Source organism: Mizuhopecten yessoensis, unplaced genomic scaffold, assembly GCF_002113885.1.
Source record: "Mizuhopecten yessoensis strain PY_sf001 unplaced genomic scaffold, ASM211388v2 scaffold4347, whole genome shotgun sequence".
Lineage (NCBI taxonomy): Eukaryota > Metazoa > Mollusca > Bivalvia > Pectinida > Pectinidae > Mizuhopecten > Mizuhopecten yessoensis.
Genome location: NW_018405500.1, coordinates 57,209 through 71,744, shown reverse-complemented (window position 1 = coordinate 71,744; position 14,536 = coordinate 57,209). Strand labels below are relative to the sequence as shown.

General features: G+C 37.8%; 1 protein-coding gene across 1 annotated transcript in view; it reads left to right on the top strand.

Moving 5' to 3' along the window:
- The window catches only part of LOC110448809, a gene marked incomplete at its 3' end in the record, with an annotated part of 65,968 nt that overhangs the window by 10,835 nt on the left and 40,597 nt on the right, over positions 1 to 14,536 (top strand). The window contains exons 3-6 of the mRNA XM_021495255.1: positions 5,583 to 5,708; positions 7,506 to 7,655; positions 8,120 to 8,266; positions 11,342 to 11,593. Coding sequence (XP_021350930.1) covers positions 5,583 to 5,708; positions 7,506 to 7,655; positions 8,120 to 8,266; positions 11,342 to 11,593 — 675 coding nt within the window. The remainder of the gene's footprint in view (positions 1 to 5,582; positions 5,709 to 7,505; positions 7,656 to 8,119; positions 8,267 to 11,341; positions 11,594 to 14,536) is intronic.

Below are 14,536 nucleotides of genomic sequence, written 5' to 3'. Positions count from 1 at the left end.
ACACACAAACACACCCCGCCCCTCCCCCCTCTCCCCTCTCCCACAATTAACTTTTACTAATACTCATAAAAAATAATTATAAAAGTCAGAACAGTGAACAGTTACAGATGAAAGCCAAGGATTTTTTTTTTTATGAACGAGAACATTGGTATTGAAGGAAAGTTTAAGGTTAATTAGCACCTGCATGACAATATAACCAATAACACACAGTCCGGCAAAATATAGGAACAAAACCAAACACAAAATAGAGTAGGCTATAATTAAAGGACAGCCTGGATATGGTACGCCCTCCTCCTATACCCACGCCATAAAAGACATCATGATATGATACGACCAGTGACCTCCCCATCTTTTTATGTAATAATGGTTCATATAAGACATATATTATTAGCTTAGTAACTTTAAAGATCCCCCTTTAAGACCCTCTCCCTATAAGCCAATTTTTACCTTCTTTATTTCCCCTGATTACTCAAACATTTATCTAAATCTTCATATATTTTTTTATTCTAAAAGATGAAAACATACACCATAGAATTAAAGGTAAAACCCCACATACACCATAGGGACCCCTCGGATAATCTCAGACTCCGGCCAAGCCTGACAAAGAAACAAAGTACTGTACCTAACGGAAGCAGAGACATTTCTCTACTGTCGGGCACAACCGTAAGTTAGAGACCCGAGGTACATAACAATTATATTATATATATACTTCCCTATAAGAACAAGAATATATACAATAAATACACTTTCAAAATATACAAATAATTTCAATTATTTTTATAATTTTTATAGATATACATTATTACAAGCCTTCTTGGCCAATTTTTAACCTCCCCCAACGATACAAAAACACTAGTTAGGAACAACAGCCAGAGTTGCATTAACTGGCCGACAAACCATTTAGGACCAAGGAGTCGCCTCCAAATTTCATAAAAATATACGGATAGGATATAGCGTAGGTGACTCCAACCAACCCCCTGATAGGATATAGCATAGGCGACTCCAACCCACCCCCTGATAGGATATAGCTTAAGCGACTCCAACCCACCCCCTGATAGGATATAGCATAGGCGACTCCAACCAACCCCCTGATAGGATATAGTATAGGCGACTCCAACCCACCCCCTGATAGGATATAGCATAGGCGACTCCAACCCACCCCCTGATAGGATATAGCTTAGGCGACTCCAACCCACCCCCTGAGGAAAGGCAACTCCCCTCGCGCCGACAGAACACCAACTTCCGTCAGTGAGATCAAACCCGTAAGGGCGGATTCATGTAGGCGCAAAACCCTTCAACCAACCAACCAACCAACCAACCAACAACATGGGTTTTCCCTGGGTACTCCGGTTTCCTCCCATACTAAGACCCCCCCCCTTTAAAACACATTGAATTCATGTTAAATTTGCCCTATGATGACATACACAAGGGTTATTATCACATTCTCATACTGTGTTCAATTTGCCTGTTCAGTCATGCTGTTCATACACAGGACAACCATATTCAACCGTTCTCATTTTGAATTCAGCTCTAAATCTAATTTAAAGTGTAAAATAAAATGGGCCTGGATACGTATAATGGCTTTCTTTTATAAATCATTGGAATTTCAATGTATACATTAAAAACATCTACAGGTGCTGGTGTAAATGATGAATAGGGAAGGTTAGCTTACATGTGTTGGTAAGGTTTGGCAGAATTTATATTTTTTTTCCTGTCTGGACAGTCCGTTTAGTGGCAGGGCCATTTGTATAACAGATCACGCTATTATGGTGCAATATCATTGGAATTTGTTTAAAATCTCAGACATGCTGTATTTTTATTGATTATGTAAATTTAAACATTATACAACAATATTGAAAATCAGTAGAATGTGTTTTAGATATGCTTGGCTTTGTTTGAGGTATGAAGTTTGATGGAGAATGTACCTTGTAATAATACTGTGGCATTACTGTAGAACAATAAGACTTTACCAAAGGTTAACTTTCGACCATTTTGTCCTTCGTGATGGGGATGAATCCATAATGATAGTGAATATAGAATACAGCATGATTAACTTCACACAGCACGTCCATCGTAGAGAGCGAAATTAACACAGGGCAATATGAAAGGAAAATATATCAATAGGCAAAATCGTCTTGGTATCATTAAGAATGTAAAATAAAATAAAATGAAAGGTTTTGTTGCACTTTGCTGTCTAGTGATCGCAGAACGAAAGAACAGTTATTATAAGCTGATTCCCTCTCATTTTAATTCCCATAACTCTAGTCTGATCTATACTCTAGTGCCCAGAAACTTTCGCTGTTAAACTTTCAATTTTTCGATAGAGATAATGTTTTACTTCAGGAATAACACGAAATGAAACGGAAACCAATAATTGAATTAAATATCCCCCACAGAAACATTTCTATTTATTAGATTACGTAATGTATTTACAAACTGTCATCTTCCTGTGCATCACCCTGAGCCCTCAATTATTATGATGGATTTATTGTTGTTGAAGGCTCATCAATTGTCAAAGATTGCTTCTGTCATCATAATTAGATATAAAATAAAGGACCGTTGTATAAATGCTAACCAAAATCTCAATGATGGTCCTCAATAGCATGCCAAAATAATATTGGATGTCCAGCTGATCTGTCAGAGTCTTTCTGCTGGCAAGATGATTTGTCTACAACTGAGTGTCACTACGCACACACACCAGTCAGAGATGTATTGATCCCCCACCATGTCCACAGATCACGTTTAACACTAGCAATTTATTTCTGCAGTACGTAAGGAAGCAGATACTGGTCCCGTAATGCCTACCAGCTACCCCCTTGACAATTATTGTCAGAATTTGTGTCTCTATATTTAGAGTCGTATTACACCAAGTTCCATTTGGCAGCCTCTTGACATGGGCTTTTCTCATTTTCTCTTAAGATTGAATTATCTGGCTTCTGAAAAACAACATAAAACTAAGGCTAATAGTATTGTGGATGATTATCTAGATTTTATCCTGCGAAATAATGGGAAATGAGGACAAACATTTTGTAATGTTAGGAAGCAGGCATGATCTACAGCAGTGGTAAAGGCTTAACAGGATTTTTTAAGTTTGGTCATCCATATTTAGTTTAAGCATTAATTATTAGCTCACCTGGCCAGAAGTGCCAAGTGAGCATATGCCGTGGTGCAGCGTCCGTCGTCCGTCTGTCCACCGTCAACCTTTTAGTTTAAACAACTTCTTCTCAGTAACCAAAAGGGCTAGGGTAATGATATTTGGCCAGAAGCATGCTGGGATGAAGGGTTACCAAGTTTGTTCAAATAAATGACCTTCAACCATTTTCAAGGTCACAGGGGTCAAGTATGTTAAAATCTGTAAACAACTTCTTCTGAATAACCAAGAGGCCTAGGGTGATGATATTTGACCAGTAACATGCTGGGATGAAGGGGTACCAAGTTTGTTCAAATAAATGACCTTGATTTATATTCAAGGTCACTGGAGTCAAATATCTTTAAAACCTTAAAACGACTTCTTCTGAATAACCAAGAGGCTTAGGGTGATGATATTTGGCCAGTTACATGCTGAAATGAAGGGCTACCAAGTTTGTTCAAATAAATGACCTTGATTTATATTCAAGGTCACTGGCGTCAAATATGTTTAAAACCTTTAAACGACTTCTTCTGAATAACCGAGAGGCCTATATATAGGGTGATGATATTTGGCCAGTAACATGCTGGAATGAAGGGCTTCCAAGTTTGTTTAAATAAATGACCTTGATTTATGTTCAAGGTCACTGGGGTCAAATATGTTTAAAACCTTAAAACGACTTCTTCTAAATTACTGAGAGGCCTAGGATGATGATATTTGGCCAGTAACATGCTTGGATGAAGGGCTACCAAATTTGTTCAAATAAATGACCTTGATTTATATTCAAGGTCACAGGGGTGAAATATGTTAAAATCCTTTAAACGACTTCTTCTGAATAACCGTGAGGCTGGGATGAAGGGCTACCAAGTTTGTTCAAATGAATGACCTTTGCCCATTTTTTCTGAATTACTTTAAACTTTAAGTCAAGACGCTGATATTTTGCCTGTAGCTTTATATTACTAGTCCTCTTTTAAGGTTACAATTGTGAGATTAATACCAGGTGAGCGATGCAGGCCCATTGGGCCTCTTGTACTACTATCAACAAAAGCGCTCCTCAGCGAGGAAAAGTCATGTCCTACATGTTGATGTTCACAAGACCACTTGTTGTGGACACAAGGACATATTCATCATAAGTAAGAACTTGCAATACGTATGTTTGAGGCAAAGTTGTAATAATGAAACACTTAATACTTAGGACTTGATTCAACACAGCTTCCATATTACTAAATGATGTTATACGAGGGACAAGATTAAAAAAAATTGCAAGCTTTCATCTTCTAGATATATATATCCTCAAATTAGGAAAATAATTTTCATTCACAAAAGTCANATATAGGGTGATGATATTTGGCCAGTAACATGCTGGAATGAAGGGCTTCCAAGTTTGTTTAAATAAATGACCTTGATTTATGTTCAAGGTCACTGGGGTCAAATATGTTTAAAACCTTAAAACGACTTCTTCTAAATTACTGAGAGGCCTAGGATGATGATATTTGGCCAGTAACATGCTTGGATGAAGGGCTACCAAATTTGTTCAAATAAATGACCTTGATTTATATTCAAGGTCACAGGGGTGAAATATGTTAAAATCCTTTAAACGACTTCTTCTGAATAACCGTGAGGCTGGGATGAAGGGCTACCAAGTTTGTTCAAATGAATGACCTTTGCCCATTTTTTCTGAATTACTTTAAACTTTAAGTCAAGACGCTGATATTTTGCCTGTAGCTTTATATTACTAGTCCTCTTTTAAGGTTACAATTGTGAGATTAATACCAGGTGAGCGATGCAGGCCCATTGGGCCTCTTGTACTACTATCAACAAAAGCGCTCCTCAGCGAGGAAAAGTCATGTCCTACATGTTGATGTTCACAAGACCACTTGTTGTGGACACAAGGACATATTCATCATAAGTAAGAACTTGCAATACGTATGTTTGAGGCAAAGTTGTAATAATGAAACACTTAATACTTAGGACTTGATTCAACACAGCTTCCATATTACTAAATGATGTTATACGAGGGACAAGATTAAAAAAAATTGCAAGCTTTCATCTTCTAGATATATATATCCTCAAATTAGGAAAATAATTTTCATTCACAAAAGTCAATGTCTTAGATGTAATTTGAGATAAAATTTGAGTAATTCTACTTTGGTGATGTAATATTGCTTTTTATTGGTCAATAATCATGAATTATGATTGAAGGTCAGAGTCTGAGTTTGAGCATGAGAAGGGTTTCTTGAATACAATCCCTGCAGGCCCATGCACTTTCCTTTTTGTGGGAATGATACCAGGCATCTAAGGGGTATACTTATGCTGAACAACTGATTTTTAAAAAAAAGTTTCAATATGATCAATGGTTCTGATTGGCTGAGTTGCATAGGGAGTAGTACATTTGATGTAAAATGACAGACTTTCAAGTTTTGGGAATCAACAATACGATGTTGTACTATTTCAGGATGTAAATACACGGGCCATTGGGGTGAATGTAACCCTGTAACAGGGAAGAGGACAAGGACCCTCCAACCAAAACAACACAACCAGCCAGATTGTCTGCAGCCCAAGATCCAGACCAAGGATTGTAGTAAGTTTTCCATTCACTCTAAGCTCTCCTCCCCTCACTCTGAGCTGTCCTTCCCTCACTCTGAGCTGTCCTCCACTCACTCTGAACTGTCCTCCACTCACTCTGAGCTGTCCTCCACTCACTCTGAGCTGTCGTCCACTCACTCTGAGCTGTACTCCTTCCCTCACTCTGAGCTCTCCTCCACTCACTCTGAACTGTCCTCCACTCATTCTGAGCTGTCTTCCACTCACTCTGAGCTCTACTCCCCTCACTCTGAGCTGTCCTCCACTCACTCTGAGCTCTCCTCCTCTCACTCTGAACTTTTCTCCACTCACTCTGAACTGTTCTCCACACACTCTGAGCTGTCCACCTCTCCCTCTTAACTCTCCTCCACTCACTCTGAACGGTTCTCCACTCACTCTGAACTGTCCTCCACTCATTCTGAGCTTTCCTCCTCTCACTCTGAACTTTTCTCCACTCACTCTGATCTGTCCTCCACTCACTCAGAGCTCTCCTCTCCCCTCGCTCTGAGCTGTCCTCAACTCACTCTGAACTGTTCTCCACTCACTCTGAGCTGTCCTCCACTCACTCTGAGCAGTCCTCCACTCACTCTGAGCTCTCCTCCACTCACTCTGAGCTGTCCTTCACTCATTCTGAGCTGTCCTCCACTCACTCTGAACTGTTCTCCACTCACTCTGACCTGTCCTCCACTCACTCTGACCTGTCCTCCACTCACTCTGACCTCTCCTCCACTCACTCTGACCTGTCCTCCACTCACTCCGAGCTGTCCTCCACTCACTATGAGATCTCCTCCCCTCCCTCTGAACTGTCCTCCACTCACTCGGAGCAGTCCTCCACTCACTCTGAACTGTCCTCCACTCCCTCTGAACTGTTCTCCACTCACTCTGAGCAGTCCTCCCCTCACTCTGAGCTGTCGTCCACTCACTCTGAGCTGTCCCCCACTCACTCTGAGCTGTCCTTCTCTCATTCTGAGCTGTCCTCCACTCACTCTGAGCTCTCCTCCCCTCACTCTGAGTTGTCCTCCCCTCACTCTGAGCTCTCCTCCACTCATCTGAGCTCTCCTCTCCCTTCACTCTGAGCTGTCTTCCCCTCACTCTGAGCTGTTCTCCCCTCACTCTGAGCTCTACTCCCCTCACTCTGAGCTCTACTCCCCTCACTCTGAGCTGTCCTCCCCTCACTCTGAGCTGTCGTCCACTCACTCTGAGCTCTCCTCTCGTCACTCTGAGCTGTCCTCCCCTCACTCTGAGCTGTCCTCCCCTCACTCTGAGCTAGATGAAATGTATATATATAAATACCAGAACACTTTTGCCTGGTTAAATATTTGCCCTTTTCCAATAAAATCCAAGGTTGTTGAGTGTTTATTTCGCCCTTCACATGTAATAACTATACATTGCATGTACTATTATTTGCTCTCGTGATAAATTTAACCTAATTGGAGAGAGTCAAAAAGGCGAAAGTTAAACTGCAACGAACAATTCCTAGTATACAGTAATTATGTACACCATAGACGATTACTTACAACAATTAATATTAAATTACCTACAACATTGTAATAACATAAAACTAATTGTAAACTACTAACAACATCGTAATAACATTCAATTCATTGTAAATACAAGTACTTGTGACAATAACACAGACATAGTTTGCCAATTAAAGCACATACTGAAATAAGAAGCTTTACATTTGTGTGAGTTAGCCAGAATATAGTCCAAGCATTAGAAGTTTTTTGTCACCTTTGCTTTGTAATTTAGTGTTTAGGACATCTTCATGTTTTAATTTCTTTATTGATAACAGGTGCGTGTAAGTACACACAGGCCACTTTGGGGCCATGTAACCCCATTAACAGGACACAGGAGGTCAGGAAAGCGCTGGCCCCTGGCACAAGTCCAGACCTGAACTGTGAACCCTTCAAGATCAAGGTGAAAAGGTGCAAGCCAAATAGAGGTAACTACATCACTGTGATAGCTTAAGCTTGTTTGTTACACATATCTTTCACAAATTTATGTGGCTTTCCCTTTGTCCCTTGTTGTGCTTGTTTTATTTTGAGACTGATTTGAAAAGCAGGATGGCCACCTGGCAGCCATCTTGGATTTTAGGAGTTCAAGTTGGATATTCTAAAGAAGTCAACAATGACATGTCTTTCAAAGGATACTCTCATACCCAGCTGTATGAAATTTTAATAAAAAGTTATCATAAGTTCATAATAAAATAACCAATTACAAGTTAATTAAGATTCATTAATAATAGTATGGACCTCTGATGTACATGTATTTCATGTCACATTAATGTAATACTGCTACAGTACTGATGCCAATTAATCCTGGTTAATACTGATAATGCCTAGATCTTCAATTCCAAGTTTATAGTTTGGTCCACATGCAGTTAACTGTTTATGGGTTTTTTTGCAGTGAATTTAAAGTGTCTGTATGGAAAGCGTGTAATTGGTGAGTGTGACAGAACAACCAATACCATGGTCCTCAACTTTCCGCTGCTTCCTGGACAGGACCCTAGTTGTCCACAAAAGAACAAAACCAAGCCTTGCAGGAAAATGAAAAGTAAGTAATCAGCAGTTTTCTATTTATCTGACTTTCCTATGGAAATAATTCTGTGATTTCTTTATGGGAACAATTATGTGAATTCCCTATGGGAACAATTCTGTGATTTCCCTATGGGAACAATTCTGTGATTTCCCTGTGGGAACAATTCTGTGATTTCTCTATGGGAACAATTCCGAGATTTCCCTATGGGAAGAATTCTGTGAATGCCCTATGGGAACAATTCCGAGATTTCTCTATGGGAACAATTCAGAGATTTCCCTATGGGAATAATTCTGTGAATTCCCTTTGGGAACAATTCTGTGTTTTCTCTATGGGAACAATTCCGAGATTTCTCTATGGGAACAATTCAGAGATTTCCCTATGGGAACAATTCTGTGTTTTCTCTATGGGAACAATTCTGTGAATTCCCTATGGGAACAATTCCGAGATTTCCCTATGGGAACAATTCGATGATTTCTCTATGGGAACAATTCTGTGAATTCCCTATGGGAACAATTCTGTGAATTCCCTATGGGAACAATTCTGTGATTTCCCTATGGGAACAATTCTGTGATTTCTCTATGGGAACAATTCTGTGTTTTCTTTATGGGAACAATTCTGTGAATTCTCTATGGGAACAATTCTGTGATTTCCCTATGGGAACAATTCTGTGTTTTCTCTATGGGAACAATTCTGTGTTTTCTCTATGGGAACAATTCTGTGATTTCCCTATGGGAACAACTCTGTGTTTTCTCTATGGGAACAATTCTGTGTTTTCTCTATGGGAACAATTCTGTGATTTCTTTATGGGAACAATTCTGTGTTTTCCCTATGGGAACAATTCCGAGATTTCTCTATGGGAACAATTCTATGATTTCCCTATGGGAACAATTCTGTGTTTTCTCTATGGGAACAATTCTGTGAGTTCCCTATGGGAACAATTCCGAGATTTCCCTATGGGAACAATTCTGTGATTTCCCTATGGGAACAATTCTGTGAATTCCCTATGGGAACAATTCCGAGATTTCCCTATGGGAACAATTCTATGATTTCCCTATGGGAACAATTCTATGATTTCTCTATGGGAACAATTCTGTGATTTCCCTGTGGGAACAATTCGATGATTTCTCTATGGGAACAATTCTGTGATTTCCCTATGGGAACATTTCTATGATTTCCCTGTGGGAACAATTCTGTGATTTCCCTATGGGAACAATTATGTGATTTCCCTATTGGAACAATTCTGTGATTTCCCTATGGGAACAATTCTGTGATTTCCCGGTGGGAACAATTCTGTGATTTCCCTATGGGAACAATTATGTTATTTCCCTATTGGAACAATTCTGTGATTTCCCTATGGGAACAATTATGTTATTTCCCTATTGGAACAATTCTGTGATTTCCCTATGGGAACAATTATGTGATTTCCCTATCGGAACAATTCTGTGATTTCCCTATGGGAACAATTATGTGACTTCCCTATTGGAACAATTCTGTGATTTCCCTATGGGAACAATTATGTTATTTCCCTATTGGAACAATTCTGTGATTTCCCTATGGGAACAATTCGATGATTTCTCTATGGGAACAATTCTGTGAATTCCCTATGGGAACAATTCTGTGATTTCCCTGTGGGAACAATTCTATGATTTCTCTATGGGAACAATTCTGTGTTTTCTCTATGGGAACAATTCTGTGTTTTCTCTATGGGAACAATTATGTGATTTCCCTGTAGGAACAATTCTGTGATTTCTCTATGGAAACAATTCTGTGATTTCCCTGTAGGAACAATTCTGTGATTTCTCTATGGAAAAAATTCTGTGATTTCCCTGTAGGAACAATTCTGTGATTTCTCTATGGAAAAAATTCTGTGATTTCCCTGTAGGAACAATTCTGTGATTTCTCTATGGAAAAAATTCTGTGATTTCCCTGTAGGAACAATTCTGTGATTTCTCTATGGGAACAATTATGTGATTTCCCCACAGAACAAGTTTCTTATAGAGTCACAATATTTATAGCCTCCTGGGGGAGAAGACTTTCATATTTGATTAAATGAATGTCCTTGACCCACTTACAATGACACAGGGGACAAATATATTAGAAACAAAAATAAAAGGTCTTCATTTTCATGATAAAAACATTGTACAAAATCATCAAATTTATATCCATGTAAAAGACATTCCTTGACAACTTGACAAGTGTGGATTAAAGCTGTTGTTGTCATGGCGTTAAGTACACAGTGTGCTCCATAAAACATGTCCTTTATCATATATCACATACTTTTGTAACTGTATTAAGTAACTCGGTTACCAGATCAGGAAATGTGGGGAATGCTTTTTAAAGTTTGAGACATTAATCATTGAGTGGCTGCAGGCTAAAATAAGTCTGCACCCATATACATCTGTAGTTATATCTTTGACAAGAGCGAATTGGCAGCATGAACAGAAATATTTAGCATGTGTTTACAAATACATTTGTTGGCATGTTGTAAAACGATCTATTTTATGTGACACTCATAAAACATGCTGGGTGTGATATATGGGGCTTATACATTGGTGGTGGGATAAATCAGGCCTTAGATTTCCTTAACACATGTTACAATGCAACCTTGATATTTTCCTGTTAATGTCGGGTAAGGTAATCCTATTATTAAACCCTACAGGAACGTATGATTGTCAAAACCAAACTGCCTTTATCTTCAGTTTGAAGGTTAAAATGACATTAATAAATAACCATTACGGCAGGATGTATTCCGACTGTCCTTTTCTTTAGGTGAAATTTTCTATCGGTGAAATTATCTCATGAAGATTCCATATCTAGCGAAAACAAAACTTACAAACTTTTAAATTCTGTACTCTGTACTGTGTTGATTAGAGCCATGTTCTCATTACAAGATTGTTGTCAGAAACGTAGGTCAAAAGCAGAACATGTACTGACAATAACATCAAGGTCAAATGGGGCTTTAATGTACAAGGATAGATCCTAATAGCAAATATCTTTGTATTTGGTCAAAGATGAAATATTACACATTTTGGTGTTAATGACAATTGTACAATGTGTATAGAGATATTCATTGATGTTGTATATTTTCAGACAAGTGTAAGTACGACAAATCCGCTGAGTGGGATACCTCAGCCTGTCCTGGTGGCAATGCAACAAGAACCTTAAATTTGAAGCCAGGACAAGACACAACACTGTGTGAGGCGACACGTGAAATGACAGTCAAATGTAGAAAACTTGAAAAGAAAATGAGCAGGAAGACAAAGAAGAGAGAGGGAAGGAAGGAAAAGAAGAAGCAACGCCGACAAGACAGGCGTCGCCAGAACCGCAAGGACCCTGACCCAGGTAGTCCTGGTTTAATTGATGCAAATGCATAGACTGTGTTTATCTATATTTAGCACTGTGACACTATAATCAAAGCTGTGTGTATGATCCTGACTCAAGCACTTAATTGATCAAGTTTTTTATTAGAGAAACACAATTGTAAGTCCATTTTACTATTAGGTCCATTGACTGAAATGATTTGTAACCCCCTAACCTCCACTGTAAAGACGTTTCAGTAAGTGTTAACATGGCTGTATCCCTAAGATTTGAAAACTGTTTTATTGATCAGGACTTTTCACACAGCTTTCTTTATATGATTTGTATGCTATATATATATAACATCAGACACATGTCTATCATGGTAGCGCTGGGTATACTTTACAAGATGTATTACTGGAAAGACATTTCCTCTCAGAATCATTTTAGTCATATGCTGGATACAAATTGTTGCTGTTGAATTTCTAGAGCTAAAAAGTGTAAGAAAAATTGGTAGCAGTAGTCTCCATGTTACAGATGTATGAGGAATGTTCTACTTTTGTTTAAGAATTTTGATGGCATTACAGAGCTTTTCCACAGGAAAAATCTAGATGAGAACGTATGCAAGCATCATATTTTAAAACAGCATTTTGGTCGTAGGAACATTTTTAAAAAATTGAAGAAATCTTTCGATGTGAAAGAAGAGCTTAGGTTTTGATTTTCGAAAGTTTTTCAATGAGATTGCTGTTCTTGGTTTTTCAGTAGAACTGCACCAGGTGGTTTAATTATATTGAATCATCGAAAATCATTTCTCATCTTATCCAGTCGTAACTATTTTGTCTTCAACATTTTTGTTGTGGGTAGCATACGCAGCTACCATTGTTGAAGTTGATGAGTCACGTATGTAAGGCTGTGACAGGAAGTGAAGGCCCACCAGTTCTGTTCCATACTTCGGCATGTGTGCGTGTTCACCTGTATGCTTTGTGTCATTTGCATGGTTGCTATGGGGATCTTTTGTGCATATATCAAATGTAAGAACAATAGTACTCAATACATTCCTGTTCAAACAGAGCATGCAAATGGATCTTGTGAAATAGTAATTTTCTTCAGAAGAAAATTTTGAAATATTAACGGATGTGGTTGCATGATTGCTCTGTGACTAGTGGCTGTAAAGGTTGGGGTATTAATGCACATTTGGAAATTACTACCAAATCAGATTAGCTGTACTTTTTAGGAGAAAGGTACAAATCTTGTGATAATTATCTTGAAAATTTGTAATAAAGCCGTGTATTTGTGAGATCTCTATACAAAGGCTGGGGGTTAATTCCAGAAGCCTAAGGAGTGATGTGAGCTACAAATATACATATGACACAAACCTAACACGGAGAATGTGATACTGTTGTAGATTGATGCCTGTCATGTATATAACATTGTAAAGTATCCTTGTAACTCACTGTGCCCACATGTACACAAGCAGTAACTTATGTATTAGCAACCCTCATGTCATGTTGTCTTTGCAATAAAATCTACTTTAATCATTTTTTATTTGTAAATACTTTTTCATTAAGATTTTTATTGAATTTCAATTATTTTTTTATTCTTATTTCACACTTAATTATTTTTATAATTTGTTTTCTTAAACAATATGTTTTATTGTCCCTTCAGCCTTGAGTTTGTAATCATACTATCATGGTTTGTAAGATGATAAATTACCACTCCTTAAAACTGTTCTACAGATAACAATGTGTCATCTGAAAGTGTCTCCAGACTAAAAGAAATAGGGGAAACATTTAATTTTATCTTTTTCTATACTTGAAACATTACAGTAATATTAAAGCAGTTTCTCACCATCTACTGCAATATGGGGAGTTCAGTATCTTGATTTTTATCTGAAGAGAAAATAGTTACTGCCATGTCATCATTAATTGATCAGGATTTTGCCAACATTTGTCATGAAAGCTGGCATTTATGTTACAAAGAAGAATTCTAGTTTTTTCCCATGAGTACCACTGATGGAAAGGAATTCTAACAATCAATATATCCATGTAGCTTGCTGTATGACATGTGATGTTGTTTCTATACGTGATATTATTGGTATAACCCTTGTAAAACTTAGTGTATTAATGTATCATTGTAATGTTTAGTATATGTATAGCTGCTACAGAATTTTTTTGTCAAGAGTATTTTTTCAGTACGAACAGTGTTGATAATGAACTATCCCAGGCTTGCCAGAATTGATTCCTGAAAAATATTGATTTCAATTTTGGTTAACAACACAAAAAATAAATAAGACATGATATATTTTTTATATGATTTGATCTTCTGTATTCTGGAATTGTTCATGTTACTCCTGTCCTTAACTCTATATATGATTTTGTTTGTCTTTTGTAGCTTAATAAAAAATACAAAAACAGTAACTTATAGCTGTTCATGTTGTTAATTTTCCCCGTTTAATTTAACATTTTTAACTCACATGGCACCCATGCATGCGAGCATGCTATGAAATGGTGCTTTGTCCATCGTCCATTCCTCTCAATTTTTTTTTGTTAGCATTTCTTCTTCAGAACCATGAGGCCTACGAGATTCAGAAATTGGTTTGTATCTTACTTGGACAAAGGGTCATCGGTTGTGTTTAACCTAATGACTTTGATTCGTTTTCAATTCGTTTTCAAGGTCACATAATGCATTTGAATTCTGGATTAGTTAGGATTACCTTGTGTGATGCCTAGAGTGTTCAAAGTCAGTATTTAGCATGCTGGGAAGAAAGGCCATCAATTTTGTTCAAATGAATGAGCTTTCGCTTGTTCCAAGTCCACAGTGATCAAATGACATGCTAAATTTCAAACATCTTCTTGGGAGTCCGTAAACCTGGAGTCATGATATTAAGATGTCACTTGGTGGGGTGAATCCCAAACAAGTTTGTTCAGGTAAAAATAACCTTGAGATTCTTTCAAGAACACTCAGGTCAAACTCTTGTTGAACTCTAAA